At 45.9% G+C, this 18,095-nt stretch overlaps 1 protein-coding gene across 1 annotated transcript in view; it reads left to right on the top strand.

Moving 5' to 3' along the window:
* Positions 1-18,095, top strand: part of GOLGB1 (golgin B1) — a 126,513-nt gene that overhangs the window by 34,516 nt on the left and 73,902 nt on the right. The window contains exon 8 of the mRNA XM_063926622.1: positions 15,125-15,186. Coding sequence (XP_063782692.1) covers positions 15,125-15,186 — 62 coding nt within the window. The remainder of the gene's footprint in view (positions 1-15,124; positions 15,187-18,095) is intronic.

Genomic DNA, 18,095 nt, shown 5'->3' on the forward strand with positions numbered 1-18,095 from the left:
TGTAATTTGTTCAAAGTTCTGTATGTTCAGCTTGGATGCATTCGCAGTCAAAAAATAGCATGATCTGTCTGCAATAAGACTTTTTATTTAAGGACAATTTATCTAGTCATCCATCTACAAGATGTAAGCATATTAATAGATTAAAACTAATGAAATTACCCTACATGTGCAAATCCATTCAGTCAACAAGCTTCCCTTCCTTTGGAGGGGTGGGACACCAATCTCTCACTCACAATTCATCACTTTATGATATGTTTCTTGCAGTAATCAGCTTTAGGCAATTCGTCATCAAACTTTTTTTCTTTTAAAGTGCATTTGATTACAGTACTTAAATCCATTTTTAATAAAAACTGAAAATTAAGACAACTGCTTGTTTTAGGGGTATAGTCAATTGAAGTCGGATCCATTCCGACATGCATTTGTCGGAATGGATCCGACATGGGCTATTCAATGGCCATCTCAATTCGACTTTAAAAAGAGTTGAATTGAGATGAGGGGGAAGAGCAGCGCTACAGCAGCGTTGTAGGAGGATGTGGCACCGCCGCCAGACCTCAGGGCAGCATCCACCCGGCTCCAGCAAGCCAGACCTCGCTTGTTGGAGCCGGGTGGACGGTGCCGCGAGCGGTGGCTGTGCCAGATCCTCCTGCATATGCTGTGCTGTAGCCGCTGCTCTCCCCCCTCTCCTCCTCTCTGCTCTCTCATCTCCCTCATCTCAATCCGACTTTTTTTAAAGTCTAATTGAGATGGTCGGAATCAGGGCCAAAACCTGTCTGATTTGGCCCTGTTTCTGACAAGTCGAATTCACAGACTTGTCGAATAAAAAAAACGGAGATTGAATAGGTCGGAACCACTTCCGACCTGAAAAAGCCGAAAACTGCCATCTTTCCAACAGTTTTGGGTGGATCCCGGTACGTTTGCAATCTGTTAATTTGCTAAAGCCAATGGTAATGCACCAGGAACACTGACTTTAGAACACAATAGAACATCCGCTCACCATTGATGTTTATATAACTAGAAGAATGGTAACCCCGGGTTTACTAAGTATTGGCTTTAGAAACTGACCTAAATCCCACGAAAAACCTGCCCAAACTTTAAACCTGCCTCTGCAAGGCAAGGAGCTATGAAGCACTGCACAGATCAGTGTGGTCTGTGCTGGCTTTCTTGGTTCAAAAAATGTTAAATACTGAAAAATGAAAAAACAAATGCTGTAGGGTTCCCCTTAAAATGATCTCCTCCAGGCCTTTGATACTAGGGTGGTATTGATAAAGGAGGATTTTGGTACTTACCGATTAAATCCATTTCTCTGAATCCTCTAGGGGACACTGGAGTACTATACAGTAGGGGTGTGAAGCCTTGAACCGGAGGTGTGGCACAATCTAAAATTAGCATTGTCTGCACAGCCGGCTCCTCCCCCTTCACATCCCTCCTCCCACAGTTTGAAAAATTTGACTGAGAGAATAGGACATGACACTATAGCACATGGCGAGGAACCGAACCGTACAACATATCAAACAGCGGCCAAGAACTCCTAACCGAAAAAGGAACGCTGTCTAAACGAACTGTTTAAAACAAGAACTTAGAACACAGCAGGTTGACAGCACCGAGGCGGGCGTCCAGTGTCCCCTAGAGGATTCAGAGAAATTGATTTATCGGTAAGTACCAAAATCCTCCTTTCTCTTTCATCCACTAGGGGACACTGGAGTCCTATACAGTAAGGGACGTCCCAGAGTTTACCCCCAGGGAGGGAGTGCTGTCGGTGGCCTGCAAAACTAAACGTCCGAACTTAGATTCTCCGGACGCAAAAGTATCAAACTTGTAAAATTTCGCGAACGTGTGGGCTGAAGACCACGTCACCGCTCTGCAAAGTTGAGTAGTGGAAGCACCCCTGGCAGCCGCCCACGAGGCACCCACTGAACGGGTAGTATGAACCCCCTTCTGAACCGGAACCTGTTTGCCACAGGAAATATAAGCTTGCCGAATGGCAAGTCTGATCCATCTAGCCAAAGACTGCTTAGAAGCTGGCCAACCCTTCTTTGGCCCATCATAAAGAACAAACAAATGGTCCGACTTTCTGAAGGACGACGTAACCTGTACGTATACCTGTAAAGCTCTGACAACATCCAAGGACACGTCCTCATCTGTGATACCCTGAAAAGATGGAACCACTATTGGCTGGTTTACATGAAACCCTCTTTGGAAGGAAGTCCGCTCTTGTACGGAGTTCCGCCCTATCCTCATGAAAAACTAAGAAAGGACTCTTACAGGATAAGGCTCCCAACTCAGAAACCCGCCTAGCCGAAGCAAAGGCAAGTAATAACGTGACCTTCCAAGAGAGATATTTCAGGTCTGTTCCTGTTAATGGCTCAAAAGTCGGTGACTTCAAATATTCTAACACCAAATTTAAGTCCCATGGTGCTGTGGGAGGACGAAAAGGGGGTTGAATCCTCAGAACCCCCTGTAAAAAGGTTTGAATCTCTGGCAAGGATGCTAGCCGCTGTTGAAAAAATATGGAGAGAGCCTAAATTTGAACTTACAGAGAGCCCAGTCTGAGTCCTCCCTCTAGACCGGCCTGAAGGAAAAGTAACAGTCGAGATAAGTGGAAGTTCGTTGAATTCCATCCCCATTCCTGACACCAAGCCATGTACCGTCTCCAAATCCTGTAGTAGTGCCTGGCTGTAACCGGCTTCCTAGCGGCAATCATTGTAGGAATGGCCGTTCTTGGAATCCCTCTGTTTCTTAAGATCCGGGTTTCAAGAGCCACGCCGTCAAACGCAGCCTGTTCAGGTCGGGGTGTAGAAACGGTCCCTGAGATAGCAGGTCCTCTCGCTGAGGTAACCTCCAAGGATCTTCCGCAAGTAACCCCCGCAGGTCGGTGTACCAACTCCTGCGGGGCCAACCTGGTGCGATTAGAATCGCCCACACTCGTTCCCGCTTCACCCTTTTCAGAAACCTGGGTATGAGTGGGAATGGTGGAAATATGTAAACCCTCCTGTAACGCCAAGGAAGCGTTAATGCGTCTACTCCTTCTGCTGCTGGATCTCGAGTCCTTGACACATATCTGGGCAGCGGATGGTTTTGCCGAGACGCCATTAGGTCCACCTGAGGCAGACCCCATCGTCTCACCACCATGTCGAAAATCCGTGGATGTAGGCACCACTCTCCCGGATGCATGTCCTGGCGACTGAGGTAATCTGCTTCCCAGTTTTCCACACCTGGAATGAACACTGCCGAGAGGATGATGTTTCGTCTTTCTGCCCACAACAAGATCTTTGTGGCTTCCTTTAACGCCATCCTGCTCTTTGTCCCTCCTTGACGGTTTATGTAAGCCGTCGTCGTGACATTGTCCGACTGAATCCTGATGTGTTGATTCATGACTGTCTTCTGCTAAGAGAAGCGCATTGTAAACTGCTCTTAGTTCGAGGATATTTATGGGTAGTCTGCTCTCCTGTAACGTCCACCGTCCTTGAAACTGATGGTCCTCTAGGACGGCTCCCCAACCTCTGAGACTGGCGTCCGTTGTCAGAATCCTCCAATCCCAAATGCCGAATTTCTTGCCGGCTGCAAGGTTCTTGTGTAACGACCACCATATCAAGGAGACTCGTACCTGCGGTTGAAGTCTGATTCTCCGATGGAGAAGCCAGTGCGAGCCTGCTCCCTGAGCAATGAGGTTTATTTGGAATGGTCGGGAATGAAGTCTGCCGTACTGGAGAGCTTCGAACGATGCCACCATCTTCCCGAGAAGTTGCACACAGAGGTGCAGAGAAACAGTTGGCGTCCTCAGTACCTGAGCCACTAATCTCTGTAGGTCCTGGACCTTGTTCTCTGGCAGGAACACACGTAATATTACCGTGTCCAAGATGAGACAGAGGAATTGAATCCGTTGAGTCGGTATGAGGTTGGACTTTTGGAAATTGATAATCCATCCATGTTGAATTAGAAATTGATGGGATGTCTGAACATCCTTGAGCAGTCGATTTTGAGATGGTGCCTTGATCAGTAAATCGTCCAGATAAGGTATAATCGTGACTCCCAACAGTCTCAGTCCTGCAACCATGATTGCCATGATCTTTGTGAAGATTCTTGGGGCTTATGATGGACCGAACGGCAAGGCCCTGAATTGGTAGTGATCCGCCAGCAGTGCGAACCTTAAGTAAGCCTGGTGAGGAGTCCAGATTGGAATATGCAGATATGCATCTTTTATGTCCATGGATACCATGAACTCGCCCTGTTCTAGGCCTGCAATGACCGATTGGATTGATTCCATCTTGAATTTGTAGACCCTTAAGAACTGGTTGAAAACTTTTAAATTGAGTATTGGTCTGACCGTCCCGTCTGGCTTTGGCACGACAAAAAGATTGGAATAGAACCCCGTTCCTCTCTGAGAAGCGGGAACCGGAATAATGACCTCTGCCTGTAGCAACTTTTGAATTGCTGCCCGTAGTGCCCTTGCTTTTTGAGGGCACTGAGGCAATCCTGTCATAAAAAACTGTGAGGCCTCTGTTGAAATTCCAGTTTGTATCCCTGAGAGATTAAGTTCACCCAAAGTTCTGGTGAGCCAGATGTCCTGAAAACCTTCCAGTCGGCCACCCACCAAGGGGGACCCCAAGTGAGCTGGGAGGCCGTCATGCCACGGTCTTGTCAGTAGGTTTATCCTGCTTTCTGGTTGCTGCCTGTGAGCGGCCTCTACCTCTGCCTCCACGTGCTTGTGTACCGAAACCCCTTCCTCTGGCTCGAAAGGACTGTGATCGAAATGAAGTAAACGCAGGTCCCGAATAACCTCTCCTAGTTTGTGGAGAGGTTCTCGTATAAGGAGTAGGCAGAAAAGTGGACTTCCCCGTTGTAGCCTGCGAAATCCACTTGTCTAATTCTGGTCCGAACAGCATTTCACCCCCAAAGGGGATGGATTCTACCGCCTTTTTGGTCTCAGAGTTTCCCTGCCATTCTCTGAGCCATAAAATCCATCTAGCCGATATGGCCGATGCAGATATGCGCGATGCTATTCTGCTAATATCCTTAGAAGCTTGACATAAGTACGATGCAGATTCCCGAATGTGTTCCGCCAGTTGGGTAATCTGTTCTAAGCTATTTTCCTCCTCAATAGCTTGTACAATACGGCCGGACCATGCACCCATGGCCTTGTTGACCCAAGCACAGACGATCGCAGGTCTCTGCACTGCACCAGCTGCAACAAAAATTGACTTTAACAGTGTCAACTTTACGGTCTGACGCATCCTTTAAAGTGGTTACGTTAGGAATTGGCAAAAGTGTCTTCTTTGACAACCTTCCTAGTGAAGCATCCACTACCGGCAGAGTCTCCCACTTGTCCATTACACCCTTAGGTAGGGGATAAGTTACCTGAAACCGTTTCGGAAATTGAAACCGTTTGTCAGGTTGTTTCCAAGCCTCCTCTATCTGAGATTGGAGGGATTTAGGAATGGGAACACTGCTGAACGCGGCTTTTGGGATTCGAACAAATCGAAATCTTCCGGCTCCCGTATTTCCTCGTCTTTAAAGCTTAGGATCTTCTTTGCCGCGTCAATTAAGGAGTCTAGACCTGAGATTGCAGAGTCCTCGTCTGGAAAGTCGGCGTCTAGGTTAGGTTCAATTAACTCACCTTCCTCCGTATCAAGAAGAAAACCCTCTTCCTCCTCTGATTCTTGTATCATAGGGAGAGTTCTTTTAACAGCCTTGCGCACACTTGTTTCTCTAACGTCCTAAGTGGATGCTGGGGACTCCGTAAGGACCATGGGGAATAGCGGCTCCGCAGGAGACTGGGCACATCTAAAGAAAGCTTTAGGACTATCTGGTGTGCACTGGCTCCTCCCCCCATGACCCTCCTCCAAGCCTCCGTTAGATCTCTGTGCCCGAACGAGAAGGGTGCACACTAGGGGCTCTCCTGAGCTTCTTAGTGAAAGTTTTAGTTTAGGTTTTTTATTTTCAGTGAGACCTGCTGGCAACAGGCTCACTGCATCGAGGGACTAAGGGGAGAAGAAGCGAACTCACCTGCGTGCAGAGTGGATTGGGCTTCTTAGGCTACTGGACATTAGCTCCAGAGGGACGATCACAGGCCCAGCTTGGATGGGTCCCAGAGCCGCGCCGCCGGCCCCCTTACAGAGCCAGAAGGCAGAAGAGGTCCGGAAAATCGGCGGCAGAAGACGTCCTGTCTTCAACAAGGTAGCGCACAGCACTGCAGCTGTGCGCCATTGCTCTCAGCACACTTCACACTTCGGTCACTGAGGGTGCAGGGCGCTGGGTGGGGGCGCCCTGAGACGCAATAAAAACACCTTGGATGGCAAAAAAATTCATCATATAGCTCCTGGGCTATATGGATGCATTTAACCCCTGCCAAAATACATAGAAAAAAGGGGGCGGAGCCTATCTCCTCAGCACACTGGCGCCATTTTCCCTCACAGCTCCGTTGGAGGGAAGCTCCCTGGCTCTCCCCTGCAGTCACTACACTACAGAAAGGGTTAAAAAAGAGAGGGGGGCACAAATTAGGCGCAGTATTAACTATACAGCAGCTATAAGGGGAAAAACACTTATATAAGGTTATCCCTGTATATATATAGCGCTCTGGTGTGTGCTGGCAAACTCTCCCTCTGTCTCCCCAAAGGGCTAGTGGGGTCCTGTCCTCTATCAGAGCATTCCCTGTGTGTGTGCTGTATGTCGGTACTTTTGTGTCGACAGGTATGAGGAGAAAAATTATGTGGAGACGGAGCAGATTGCCTGTAATAGTGATGTCACCCCCTAGGGGTCTACACCTGTGTGGATGAACTGTTGGAAGGAATTACGTGACAGTGTCAGCTCTGTATAAAAGACAGTGGTTGACATGAGACAGCCGGCTACCCAGCTTGTGCCTGTCCAGACGTCTCATAGGCCGTCAGGGGCTCTAAAGCGCCCGTTACCTCAGATGGCAGATATAGACGCCGACACGGATACTGACTCCAGTGTCGACGGTGAAGAGACGAATGTGACTTCCAGTAGGGCCACACGTTACATGATTGAGGCAATGAAAAATGTTTTACACATTTCTGATAATACGAGTACCACCAAAAAAGGGGTATTATGTTCGGTGAGGAAAAACTACCTGTAGTTTTCCTGAATCTGAGAAATTAAATGAGGTGTGTGATGATGCGTGGGTTTCCCCCGATAACAACTGATAATTTCTAAATGTTATTGGCATTATATCCTTTCCTGCCAGAGGTTAGGGTGCGTTGGGAAACACCCCCTAGGGTGGATAAAGCGCTCACACGCTTGTAAGGGCTCTACCTTCGCCTGAGATGGCCGCCCTTAAGGATCCTGCTGATAGAAAGCAGGAGGGTATCCTAAAAGGTATTTACACACATACTGGTGTTATACTGCGACCAGCAATCTCCTCAGCCTGGATGTGCAGTGCTGGGTTGGCGTGGTCGGATTCCCTGACTGAAAATATTGATACCCTAGATAGGGACAGTATATTTTTGCCTATAGAGCATTTAAAAGATGCATTTCTATATATGCGTGATGCACAGCGGAATAATTGCCGACTGGCATCAAGTCTAAACGCGTTGTCCATTTCTACCAGTAGAGGGTTATGGACACGTCAGTGGTCAGGTGATGCGTATTCCAAACGGCATTTGGAAGTATTGCTTTATTAAGGGGAGGAGTTATTTGGGGTCGGTCTTTCAGACCTGGTGGCCACGGCAACAGCTGGGAATTCCACGTTTGTACCCCAGGTCGCCTCTCAACATGAGAAGACGCCGTATTATCAGGCGCAGTCTTTTCGTGGACAAGCGGGCAAAAGGTTCCTCATTTCTGCCCCGTGACAGAGGGAGAGGAAAAAGGCTGCAGAAATCAGCCAGTTCCCAGGAACAGAAACCCTCTCCCGCCTCTGCCAAGCCCTCAGTATACGCTGGGGCTTTACAAGCAGAATCAGGCACGGTGGGGGGCCCGTCTCAATGAATTTCAGCGCGCAGTGGGCTCACTCGCAAGTAGACCCCTGGATCCTTCAGGTGATATCTCAGGGGTACAAATTAGAATTCGAGACGTCTCCCCCTCGCCGTTTCCTAAAGTCTGCTTTACCGATGTCTCCTTCTGACAGGGAGACAGTTTTGGAAGCCATTCACAAGCTGTATTCCCAGCAGGTGATAATCAAGATACCCCTCCTGCAACAGGGAACTGGGTATTATTCCACACTGTTGTGGTACCGAAGCCAGACGGCTCGGTGAGACCGATTCTAAATCTAAAATCTTTGAACACTTACATACAGAGGTTCAAATTCAAGATTGAGTCACTCAGAGCAGTGATTGCGAACCTGGAAGAAGGGGACTACATGATGTCTCGGGACATCAAGGATGCTTACCTTCATGTCAATAATTTACCCTTCTCACCAAGGGTACCTCAGGTTTATGGTACAGAACTGTCACTATCAGTTCAGACGCTGCCATATGGATGGTCCACGGCACCCCGGGTCTTTACCAAGGTAATGGCCGAAATAATGATATTCCTTCGAAGGAAGTGAATTTTAGTTATCCCTTACTTGGACAATTCCCTGATAAGGGTAAGATCCAGGGAACAGTTGGAGGTCGGTGTAGCACTATCTCAGGTAGTGTTGCGGCAGCACGATTGGATTCTCAATATTCCAAAATCGCACCTGGTTCCGACGACGTGTCTTCTGTTCCTAGGGATGATCCTGGACACAGTCCAGAAAAAGGTGTTTCTCCCGGAGGAGAAAGCCAGGGAGTTATCCGAGCTAGTCAGGAACCTCCTAAAACCGAGCCAAGTCTCAGTGCATCAATGCACAAGGGTTCTGAGTAAAATGGTGGCTTCCTACGAAGCAATCCCATTCGGCAGATTCCACGCAAGAACTTTCCAGTGGGACCTGCTGGACAATTGGTCCGGGTCGCATCTTCAGATGCATCAGCGGATAACCCTGTCACCAAGGACAAGGGTGTCCCTCCTGTGGTGGTTGCAGAGTGCTCATCTTCTAGAGGGCCGCAGATTAGGCATTCAGGACTGGGTCCTGGTGACCACGGATGACAGCCTGCGAGGCTGGGGAGCAGTCACACAGGGAAGGAATATCCAGGGCTTATGGTCAAGCCTGGAGACATCACTTCACATAAATATCCTGAAGCTAAGGGACATTTACAATGCTCTAAGCTTAGCAAGACCTCTGCTTCAAGGTCAGCCGGTGTTGATCCAGTCGGACAACATCACGGCAGTCACCCACGTAAACAGACAGGGTGGCACAAGAAGCAGGAGGGCAATGGCAGAAGCTGCAAGGATTCTTCGCTGGGCGGAAAATCATGTGATAGCACTGTCAGCAGTATTCATTCCGGGAGTGGACAACTGGGAAGCAGACTTCCTCAGCACGACCTCCACCCGGGAGAGTGGGGACTTCACCCAGAAGTCTTCCACATGATTAAAAACTCGACAGGTATTGCGCCAGGTCCAGGGACCCTCAGGCAATAAGCTGTAGACTCTCTGGTAACACCGTGAGTGTACCAGTCAGGGTATGTGTTCCCTCCTCTGCCTCTCATACCCAAGGTACTGAGATTGATAAGATGGAGAGGAGTAAACACTATATTCGTGGTTCCGGATTGGCCAAGAAGGACTTGGTAACCGGAACTGCAAGAGATGCTCACGGAGGATCCGTGGCCTCTACCTCTAAGTAGGGACCTGCTCCAGCAAGGACCCTGTCTGTTCCAAGACTTACCGCGGCTGCGTTTGACGGCATGGCGGTTGAACGCCGGATCCTGAAGGAAAAAAGGCATTCCGGATGAAGTCATCCCTATCCTGATCAAAGCCAGGAAGGATGTAACCGCAAAAACATTATCACCGCAATTGGCGAAAATATGTTGCGTGGTGCGAGGCCAGTAAGGCCCGACGGAGGAAATTCAACTGGGTCGATTCCTACATTTCCTGCAAACAGGAGTGTCTATGGGCCTGAAATTGGGGTCCATTAAGGTTCAAATTTCGGCCCTGTCAATTTTCTTCCAAAAAAAAAAACTAGCTTCAGTCCCTGAAGTTCAGACGTTTGTAAAAGGGGTACTGCATATACAGCCTCCTTTTGTGCCTCCAGTGGCACTTTGGGATCTCAATGTAGTTTTGGGTTCCAAAAGTCACATTGGTTTGAGCCACTTAAATCTGTGGAGTTAAAATATCTCACATGAAAAGTGGTCATGCTGTTGGCCCTGGCCTGGGCCAGGCGCGTGTCAGAATTGGCGGCTTTATCCTGAAAAAGCCCTTATCTGATTTTCCATTCGGACAGGGCGGAATTGAGGACTCGTCCTCAGTTTCTCCCCAAGGTGGTTTCAGCGTTTCACCTGAACCAACCTATTTGTGGTGCCTGCGGCTACTAGGGACTTGGAGGCCTCCAAGTTGCTAGACGTTGTCAGTACCCTGAAAATATATGTTTCCAGGACGGCTGGAGTCAGGAAATCTGCCTCGCTGTTTATCCTGTATGCACCCAACAAGCTGGGTGCTCCTGCTTCTAAGCAGACTATTGCTCGTTGGATTTGTAGTACAATTCAGCTTGCACATTCTGTGGCAGGCCTGCCACAGCCAAAAATCTGTAAATGCCCACTCCACAAGGAAGGTGGGCTCATCTTGGGCGGCTGCCCGAGGGGTCTCGGCTTTACAACTTTGCAGAGCAGCTACTTGGTCAGGAGCAAATACGTTTGTAAAATTCTACAAAATTGATATCCTGGCTGAGGAGGACCTGGAGTTCTCTCAATTGGTGCTGCAGAGTCATCCGCACTCTCCCGCCCGTTTGGGAGCTTTGGTATAATCCCCATGGTCCTTACGGAGTCCCCAGCATCCACTTAGGACGTTAGAATTATCGGTAAGTAAATTCTTATTTTCTCTATTTCTCATAGTCCGTAGTGGATGCTGGGCGCCCATCCCAAGTGCGGATTGTCTGCAATACTTGTACATAGTTATTGTTACAAAAATCGGGTTATTATTGTTGTGAGCCATCTTTCAGAGGCTCCTCTGTTATCATGCTGTTAACTGGGTTCAGATCACAGGTTATACGGTGTGATTGGTGTGGCTGGTATGAGTCTTACCCGGGATTCAAAATCCTTCCTTATTGTGTACGCTCGTCCGGGCACAGTATCCTAACTGAGGCTTGGAGGAGGGTCATGGGGGGAGGAGCCAGTGCACACCAGATAGTCCTAAAGCTTTCTTTAGATGTGCCCAGTCTCCTGCGGAGCCGCTATTCCCCATGGTCCTTACGGAGTCCCCAGCATCCACTACGGACTATGAGAAATAGAATTATCGGTAAGTAAATTCTTATTTTCTGTGTGTGCGGGCGGCGTTAACCTGATGAGAAATTCCTCCATCGTCTTTGAGAATCCCGCAGCCCATTCTGATTGCTGCTTGCGCGTTTCTGCCATCTCCATGGAGATTCTATTAGCAAGGTTGTCTTCCCATGCCTTAGCCAGAGCACTGCTCCCAGGTGGGGCGTCCTTGTCTAAGCAGGAGTCGCACACCCCGGAGCTGCCAACCCGCATGCTCTTCTTGTTACATTTCGTACAAACATAACAGGTCTTGGTTGCCTTAGACATGTTTTGAAAACCCTGTACCAGGGTAGCCCGCAGCGCTTTCACCCTTTAAACTAGGAAGAGAAAGACTGGGAGAAGACGGAAGCGAAGGTATTGGATCTGGCTGGAATTACCTGTCCTTTTCGTATATAAAAGGAGCAGGCCAATATCTTTACTTTAATTAATAAAAAATAAAACACCAGCCGACTCGCAATCCTCACACCCCAACTGTAGATCAGCTACGATGTTAGAGTTGGTATTCGCTTGCTTCCGTGTATTTTCTGCAGGATCTTTGAACAGAAGTCCCTTGAAAATATAAATTGTTAAAGTTTGATTACTTTTCAGGAGATCCTCATATACTGTATATATATTATATACCAGCAGAGGGAGCTGTTACCTAACGATCTCCCTGCTATATTATACTATGCACTATGCAGGCAGTGCAGCAGGGGGAGCTAATTCTTTAATAAACCACCTTCCCCTATGTATTTTACTGGGGGGGAGGGGGAGGACCCATCCATTATCTCAGTCTGGCGTCATAATCATTAAATATGGCCCCAACTAAATGTCCTGTAAGACTGTATGGAAGCAGTGGCCGCTGCCCCATATATAGTTGCTATTTCTCCTCGTAGTATGGAATGCACTTGCTTTATTGATCTTTAGCCCCCTCCCGCTGGCTGGCGCGCGCTGAGCCTATGTGGCGCTCGGCGAGTACACTATTTGGCGCGCTCCGGACCCGCTGGCCAGGGCGCGCCGGGACAGTTTCCCGTAGCTGCGCTGTGCTCCGCTTCGGCTGTCAGATCTCCGTCGCTGTGTAGCGCGCCTCTCTGCCGTCTCTCCCTGCTAACAGGGAGGAAAGGCTGAGTCCCGCGCCGCACTCTGCTCCCGCGTCCGCGGCTGTAGCTGCAAGAGGGGATAAAACTAAGGGAGATTAGTTTACAGCAGCAGATTCTATTACAGGAGGCAGCAGTGATAGAGGGCGCCCTGTTCTTGTTAATAAATAATGGAAGACATCCAAACAAAAAATAAAATAAAATAAAAAATTAAAATACATGAAGGACTCTGCCTATTTTCTTCGACCAGTACTCGCTGTTAGTGGTCTTGGAGGATCTCCTGTGGAGAGATGCAGGTCCCTTCAATAGGGATCTTTGTCTCTCCAATATATATATATGTGTGTGTGTGTGTGTGTGTGTGTGTGTGTGTGTGGCCTTGTCTCCCTTTTATTAGGTGGACGCAGCACACTCAATGTAGATTTTAGTCAGGAGCTCAGTGCTCCACGTGCTGTACCTCCAGCACAATTTTTTAAACTGAGGGAGGAGGGATGTGAAGGGGGAGGAGCCGGCTGTGCAGACAATGCTAATTTTAGATTGTGCCACACCTCCAGTTCAAGGCTTCACAACCCTACTGTATAGGACTCCAGTGTCCCCTAGTGGATGAAAGAGAAATTGGGGAGAAATACAGCATTTTATTTTCAATAACCAGCATTATGCTGAACTAGCTTGGACAGCTGACGCAATAGCAGGGGGGGACCAAAGGTGGCGTCCCCCTCCCATAATGGGAGTAAGGCCTTGACTGGTCAGCCCAGGGCTGGAATACCTAGGGAAGTGTGGACCCCCAACAAAAATGACCAAGCCCTGATAGGCATTACAGGTTGAGTATCCCATATCCAAATATTCCGAAATATGGTATTTTTTGAGTGAGAGTGAAATAGTGAAACCTTTGTTTTCTGATGGCTCAATGTACACAAACTTTGTTTAATACACAAAGTTATTAATAATATTGTATTAAATGACCTTCAGGCTGTGTGTATATGAAAATAAATGAATTGTGTGAATGTACACACACTTTGTTTAATGCACACATTTATTACAAATATTAGCTAAAATGACATTCAGGCTGTGTGTATAAGGTGTATATGAAACATAAATGCATTCTGTGCTTAGACTTAGGTCCCATCACCATGATATCTCATTATGGTATGCAATTATTCCAAAATATGGAAAAATCCAATATCCAAAATACTTCTGGTCCCAAGCATTTTGGATAAGGGATACTCAGCCTGTATTAGGTTACAAACCTGTATTAGAAAGTTACACCTCAGAGTCTATGTTGATATGGACTAATCACTGTGCCATTGTGAAGGAAAGGAAAGGTGTAAAGGGCGTTGCATTGCAAGATTACAAAAAATATGGGTTACATCAAGTTCGAATTGTCATTGAGGTGGATGGAGGCATAACCCCAGTGTGATTATTTGTCATTTTAGCCTTACTGGGTATGATAAAACTTGTTGCGTATGATAAATGGTGCTCCAACCAATCAGCTCCTAATAACAACCAATAACTTTGGTCTTTGCATAATTTTCCTTATTTGCTCCAAGTGCATTTTTCCAAAGAGTTTTCACCAGGATTGGTTGGGCTTTCTAGATTAGTGGTTAAGCTGGCTACAGATGCTGCAGTACTGAGTAACGTGTCTAGAAGTGAGGTTAGATACAATTGGTTGACAGCGATCATGTCGACATTTATCATAAATGGTGATGTATCAGTGTCTTACCTTACCTGGAGTCTTCTTATGGGTCCCTGCAGTTACATGAGGATCAGTTTCCACTGTGGTATCTCAGTAGCGGCACTCTGGTGTTTTCCCCACTATTCCTAATCCTAATCTCTGCCCTGGCAGAAATTGATATGAATATGAGCAGGCTTCCTGATAAGTGCATTTGGAAGATGATCGCCATATATGTCATTATCTTCTAACCAACAGACCCCATTGAACCTGGAGAAAATCCAGCTATGGGCCAATTAGATCTCGTGCAGCTTGTCCACCCATGCATGACCAAATTGGACACTGATGTCTACAGTTGTCACTTGTTCAGCATGGCATTACACCATATTCAGTTAATTTTGGGACCTGCAAAATGGCATGTAAAATAAAAATAGTGTCTTTTTGTAATCACTGGACATTTGACATTGTTTTAGAGCAATGGTGTCATTATATTTTTAAAAAGCATTACCTATGTTCCTTGGCTAATACAGTTCTAGCATGGTAGCTCAGCCACATAGGAGCAGTTTCCTGTACTTCAAGGGTTTTAGGAAATAATAACATCCATCAAATTTCATTTTAATTTGTGAAGAGATAGTAAAATATGTTAAATAATTGCTTAGAAGGTTTTCATTTTCCAATGACCATCATGTATTAAATGCAGCTGTAGCAGATGGAGACTGTGACACCTCCCGTTGTATTGAAGCAGCATCTGACCCAGGTACATGAAGGGGCGAGAGCTGCGGTTGCAAATACGTGTTTGCAACCATCTGTGAATAGGTTGCTTATTGCAATTTCATTTGAGTCCAAACCTGAATAAGGCCCAAAAGTAAGCATCATGTTGCTGTTGGTTACAGCAAATCTGTGCACATAGGTCCTGACTGATTTGGAAATAAAGCAAAAAAAGCAAGTAACTGGAACAAACCATGTTGCAATGCAAGGGGAACAAATACAATTAGTTATATCCTGTGCAGGATAAATACTGACAGGATTTGCATGTAGCCCACAACTATTTTTTATTATTATGTCATATGATAAAGTGTGTTTTTTTTTTTTTTTTTCTTCAGGGGTAGACGCTCATATCCCATTATCTACAGAGTGGTGCCTGGAATCGGTGGATGGTGAGCAGGTGAGAAAAGATTGGCCTAGGAACCTTTAGTTGCTTGGCTATATTTCAGCTGCTTCTTACATAGGCAGACTTCTAGTGAGCAATAATAGCGAGTAAGAATTATTTATGCAGTTCTTTAATGAAACTATGTATGTGTTTTTCAAAATAAGTGATGGCTCCAGTTTTTATTAATATTTTTGATATAAAGTCAATATTGTAAAGCCAATAATGTATACTGTATGTAAGGTGCTCCCCCAGGGACTATGCCAAATACGTTCTTCTCTAGTTGGTAGGCCCAGACGGTGGATGTAGGATCAGAACAGACATCTGTACCGTAGGAAAGGTAGAGAGATCCAGGATAATAGCATCCGCACAGCTGGCACTATATAGATTGTTTAGGAGGAGACTGCTAGAAAGGAAAACTGTGCTTCTCTAAGTGGCCTATTGGTGAGAGTAGGACTTGTTAAGTGGGTGTTTTTAGGTTAAAACTAAATACATCATTGATATTTTGGTTTTAGGTTAAAAAAATATATAATGTAGTACATTATAATAAAACTCCGTCACTGCTTCAAGCTCTTTACTGTATATGGGCATGTCATCTATTGTTAAATCTAAAAATGCACTGCTATTAATAGAGGAATGGCATACATAAAGATAAAGAGCTACAAAATACCTTAACATAATGTGTGATCTATTTTTTTCATGGCACACTTGTTAAAAAATGTTGAAAAATAAAATTTTAATCTGAAAATGAAAATTTTAATGATTTTTGTTATTTTCAGAATCCAATCTATTTCAGATATATTATATGCATTGTATTTATTTAGTGTCTCTTTTCCTTATAATATCAGTGTGACAATTGTGTGCCTGCCAACACACTGGCTATTTACAGCTTTCACCTTCTAATGGCTAACAGGTGCCGCTATAACACCTTTAATGCAACTGCAATTTTAGCAGGTTTTTCTTTTTCTGCTTAGAAATGCTACTTAATAAGAGTCCAGGCCCCGATGGATTTACCATAGCGTATTATAAATCATTCAAGGATAAACTTGCCCCTCTTCTTACACGTGCTTTTAATTCCATTTCTGATAAAACCCATTTTTCAACATCTACATTAGAAGCCCATATCACAGTTCTTCCCAAAGACGGCAAAGACCCAAGTTTGTGTCCCAGCTACCGACCCATTTCGTTATTGAATGTCGATCTGAAGATGTTCGCAAAATTGATTTCTAACCGCTTAAAACTATTCCTTCCAACATTGATTCATGAAGATCAGGTCGGCTTCGTCCTGGGGAGGGAAGCCAAGGATAACACTACTAAAGTCATAAATATGATACATTATGCACTACAATCCCCAACACCCTCAATATTGATTTCCACAGACGCTGAAAAAGCTTTTGATAGGGTTGATTGGGAATTTATGACTGGCATTCTACGACACCTGGGACTTGGTCGTACCTGTCTCCATAGGATCATGGCCCTGTATGACTCCCCAACAGCGAGGGTCAAGGTTTACGGTTCACTCTCCGACCGATTTGGAATTTCCAATGGCACTCGGCAGGGTTGCCCCCTTTCTCCCTTACTATTTGTATTATGTACGGAAGCTATGGCTAGAGCGATACGATTGAACCCGAACATTTCGGGCTTAAAGATGGGGGACCACGAATACAAACTTGCCTTATTCGCGGATGATCTGTTGGCTGAGCCTGTTCTCTCCCTCCCAAATTTGGTCGCAGAATTTCATAAATTCGGAGAACTCTCCAACTTTAAAATGAATTATTCCAAATCGGTCGTCATGAATCTTAACACTCCGATATCTATGGTTGACAACCTGAAACATTAATTTCCCTTTTCTTGGAACGATACCAAATTAAAATATTTAGGAATACAAATTCCCAGGGATCTCTCCCAATTATTCTCCTCAAACTACTCCTCCTCCTGTTAAAATCTGTACGATCAGACTATCAAAAGTGGCGCTCCTTACACCTATCCTGGTTCGGTAGGATAAATGTGGTTAAAATGAATTCCCTTCCAAAAATTCTATATTTCCTTCAAACGCTTCCTGTTCACATCCCAACTGCATGGCTCCAAGCAATTCAAAGTCTTATACGTAAATTTGTTTGGGGACGATCTCACACTAGATTTAAACATGATATTCTTTTCAGACGGAAACACATGGGTGGCATGCAGCTTCCTCATATCCCCGGTTATTATCAGGCTATACTTCTAAACCGAGTTCTAGACTGGACTCGTGCAAAGGACACTAAACTATGGGTCTCCCTAGAAGAAAAAAGCCTTACCCACTATATCGAGATTGTTCCATGGCTACCTAATCTACCAAGAATTAACCATCCCACTATTACCCCTACTCTTGCTATGTGGAAGAAACTGTGTTTACTTCCGCACATTTCCTCCAAATTATCACCCCTGACTTCCTTCCTTTATAACCCTGACTTCCTCCCAGGTCTTCATACTACTTAATTTAAATTATGGGCGGAGGCAGGGATTTTTAGAGTAGGCCAAATGACTAGTCCAGGAGGCTTACGTTCATTTTCTGACATCCAATCTCTATGGCCTCTTCCACACTCTGAATTCTGGAAGTTTTTACAATTGCGTCATATTTTTTAGTCTCAATTGGTAAAAATTCCAAATTATCGAGAAAACTCACACATTTCGATCAACTATGTGTGGACCCTAAGCCTCCTTCACATGTTATTTCTCTAACGTCCTAGTGGATGCTGGGGACTCCGTAAGGACCATGGGGAATAGATGGGCTCAGCAGGAGACATGGGCACTTTAAGAAAGAATTTAGATTCTGGTGTGCTCTGGCTCCTCCCTCTATGTCCCTCCTCCAGACCTCAGTTTGAATCTGTGCCCGGACGAGCTGGGTGCTGTTCAGTGAGCTCTCCTGAGCTTGCTGTAAGGAAGTA

This window comes from Pseudophryne corroboree, chromosome 6 (assembly GCF_028390025.1).
Source record: "Pseudophryne corroboree isolate aPseCor3 chromosome 6, aPseCor3.hap2, whole genome shotgun sequence".
Classification (NCBI taxonomy): Eukaryota; Metazoa; Chordata; class Amphibia; order Anura; family Myobatrachidae; genus Pseudophryne; species Pseudophryne corroboree.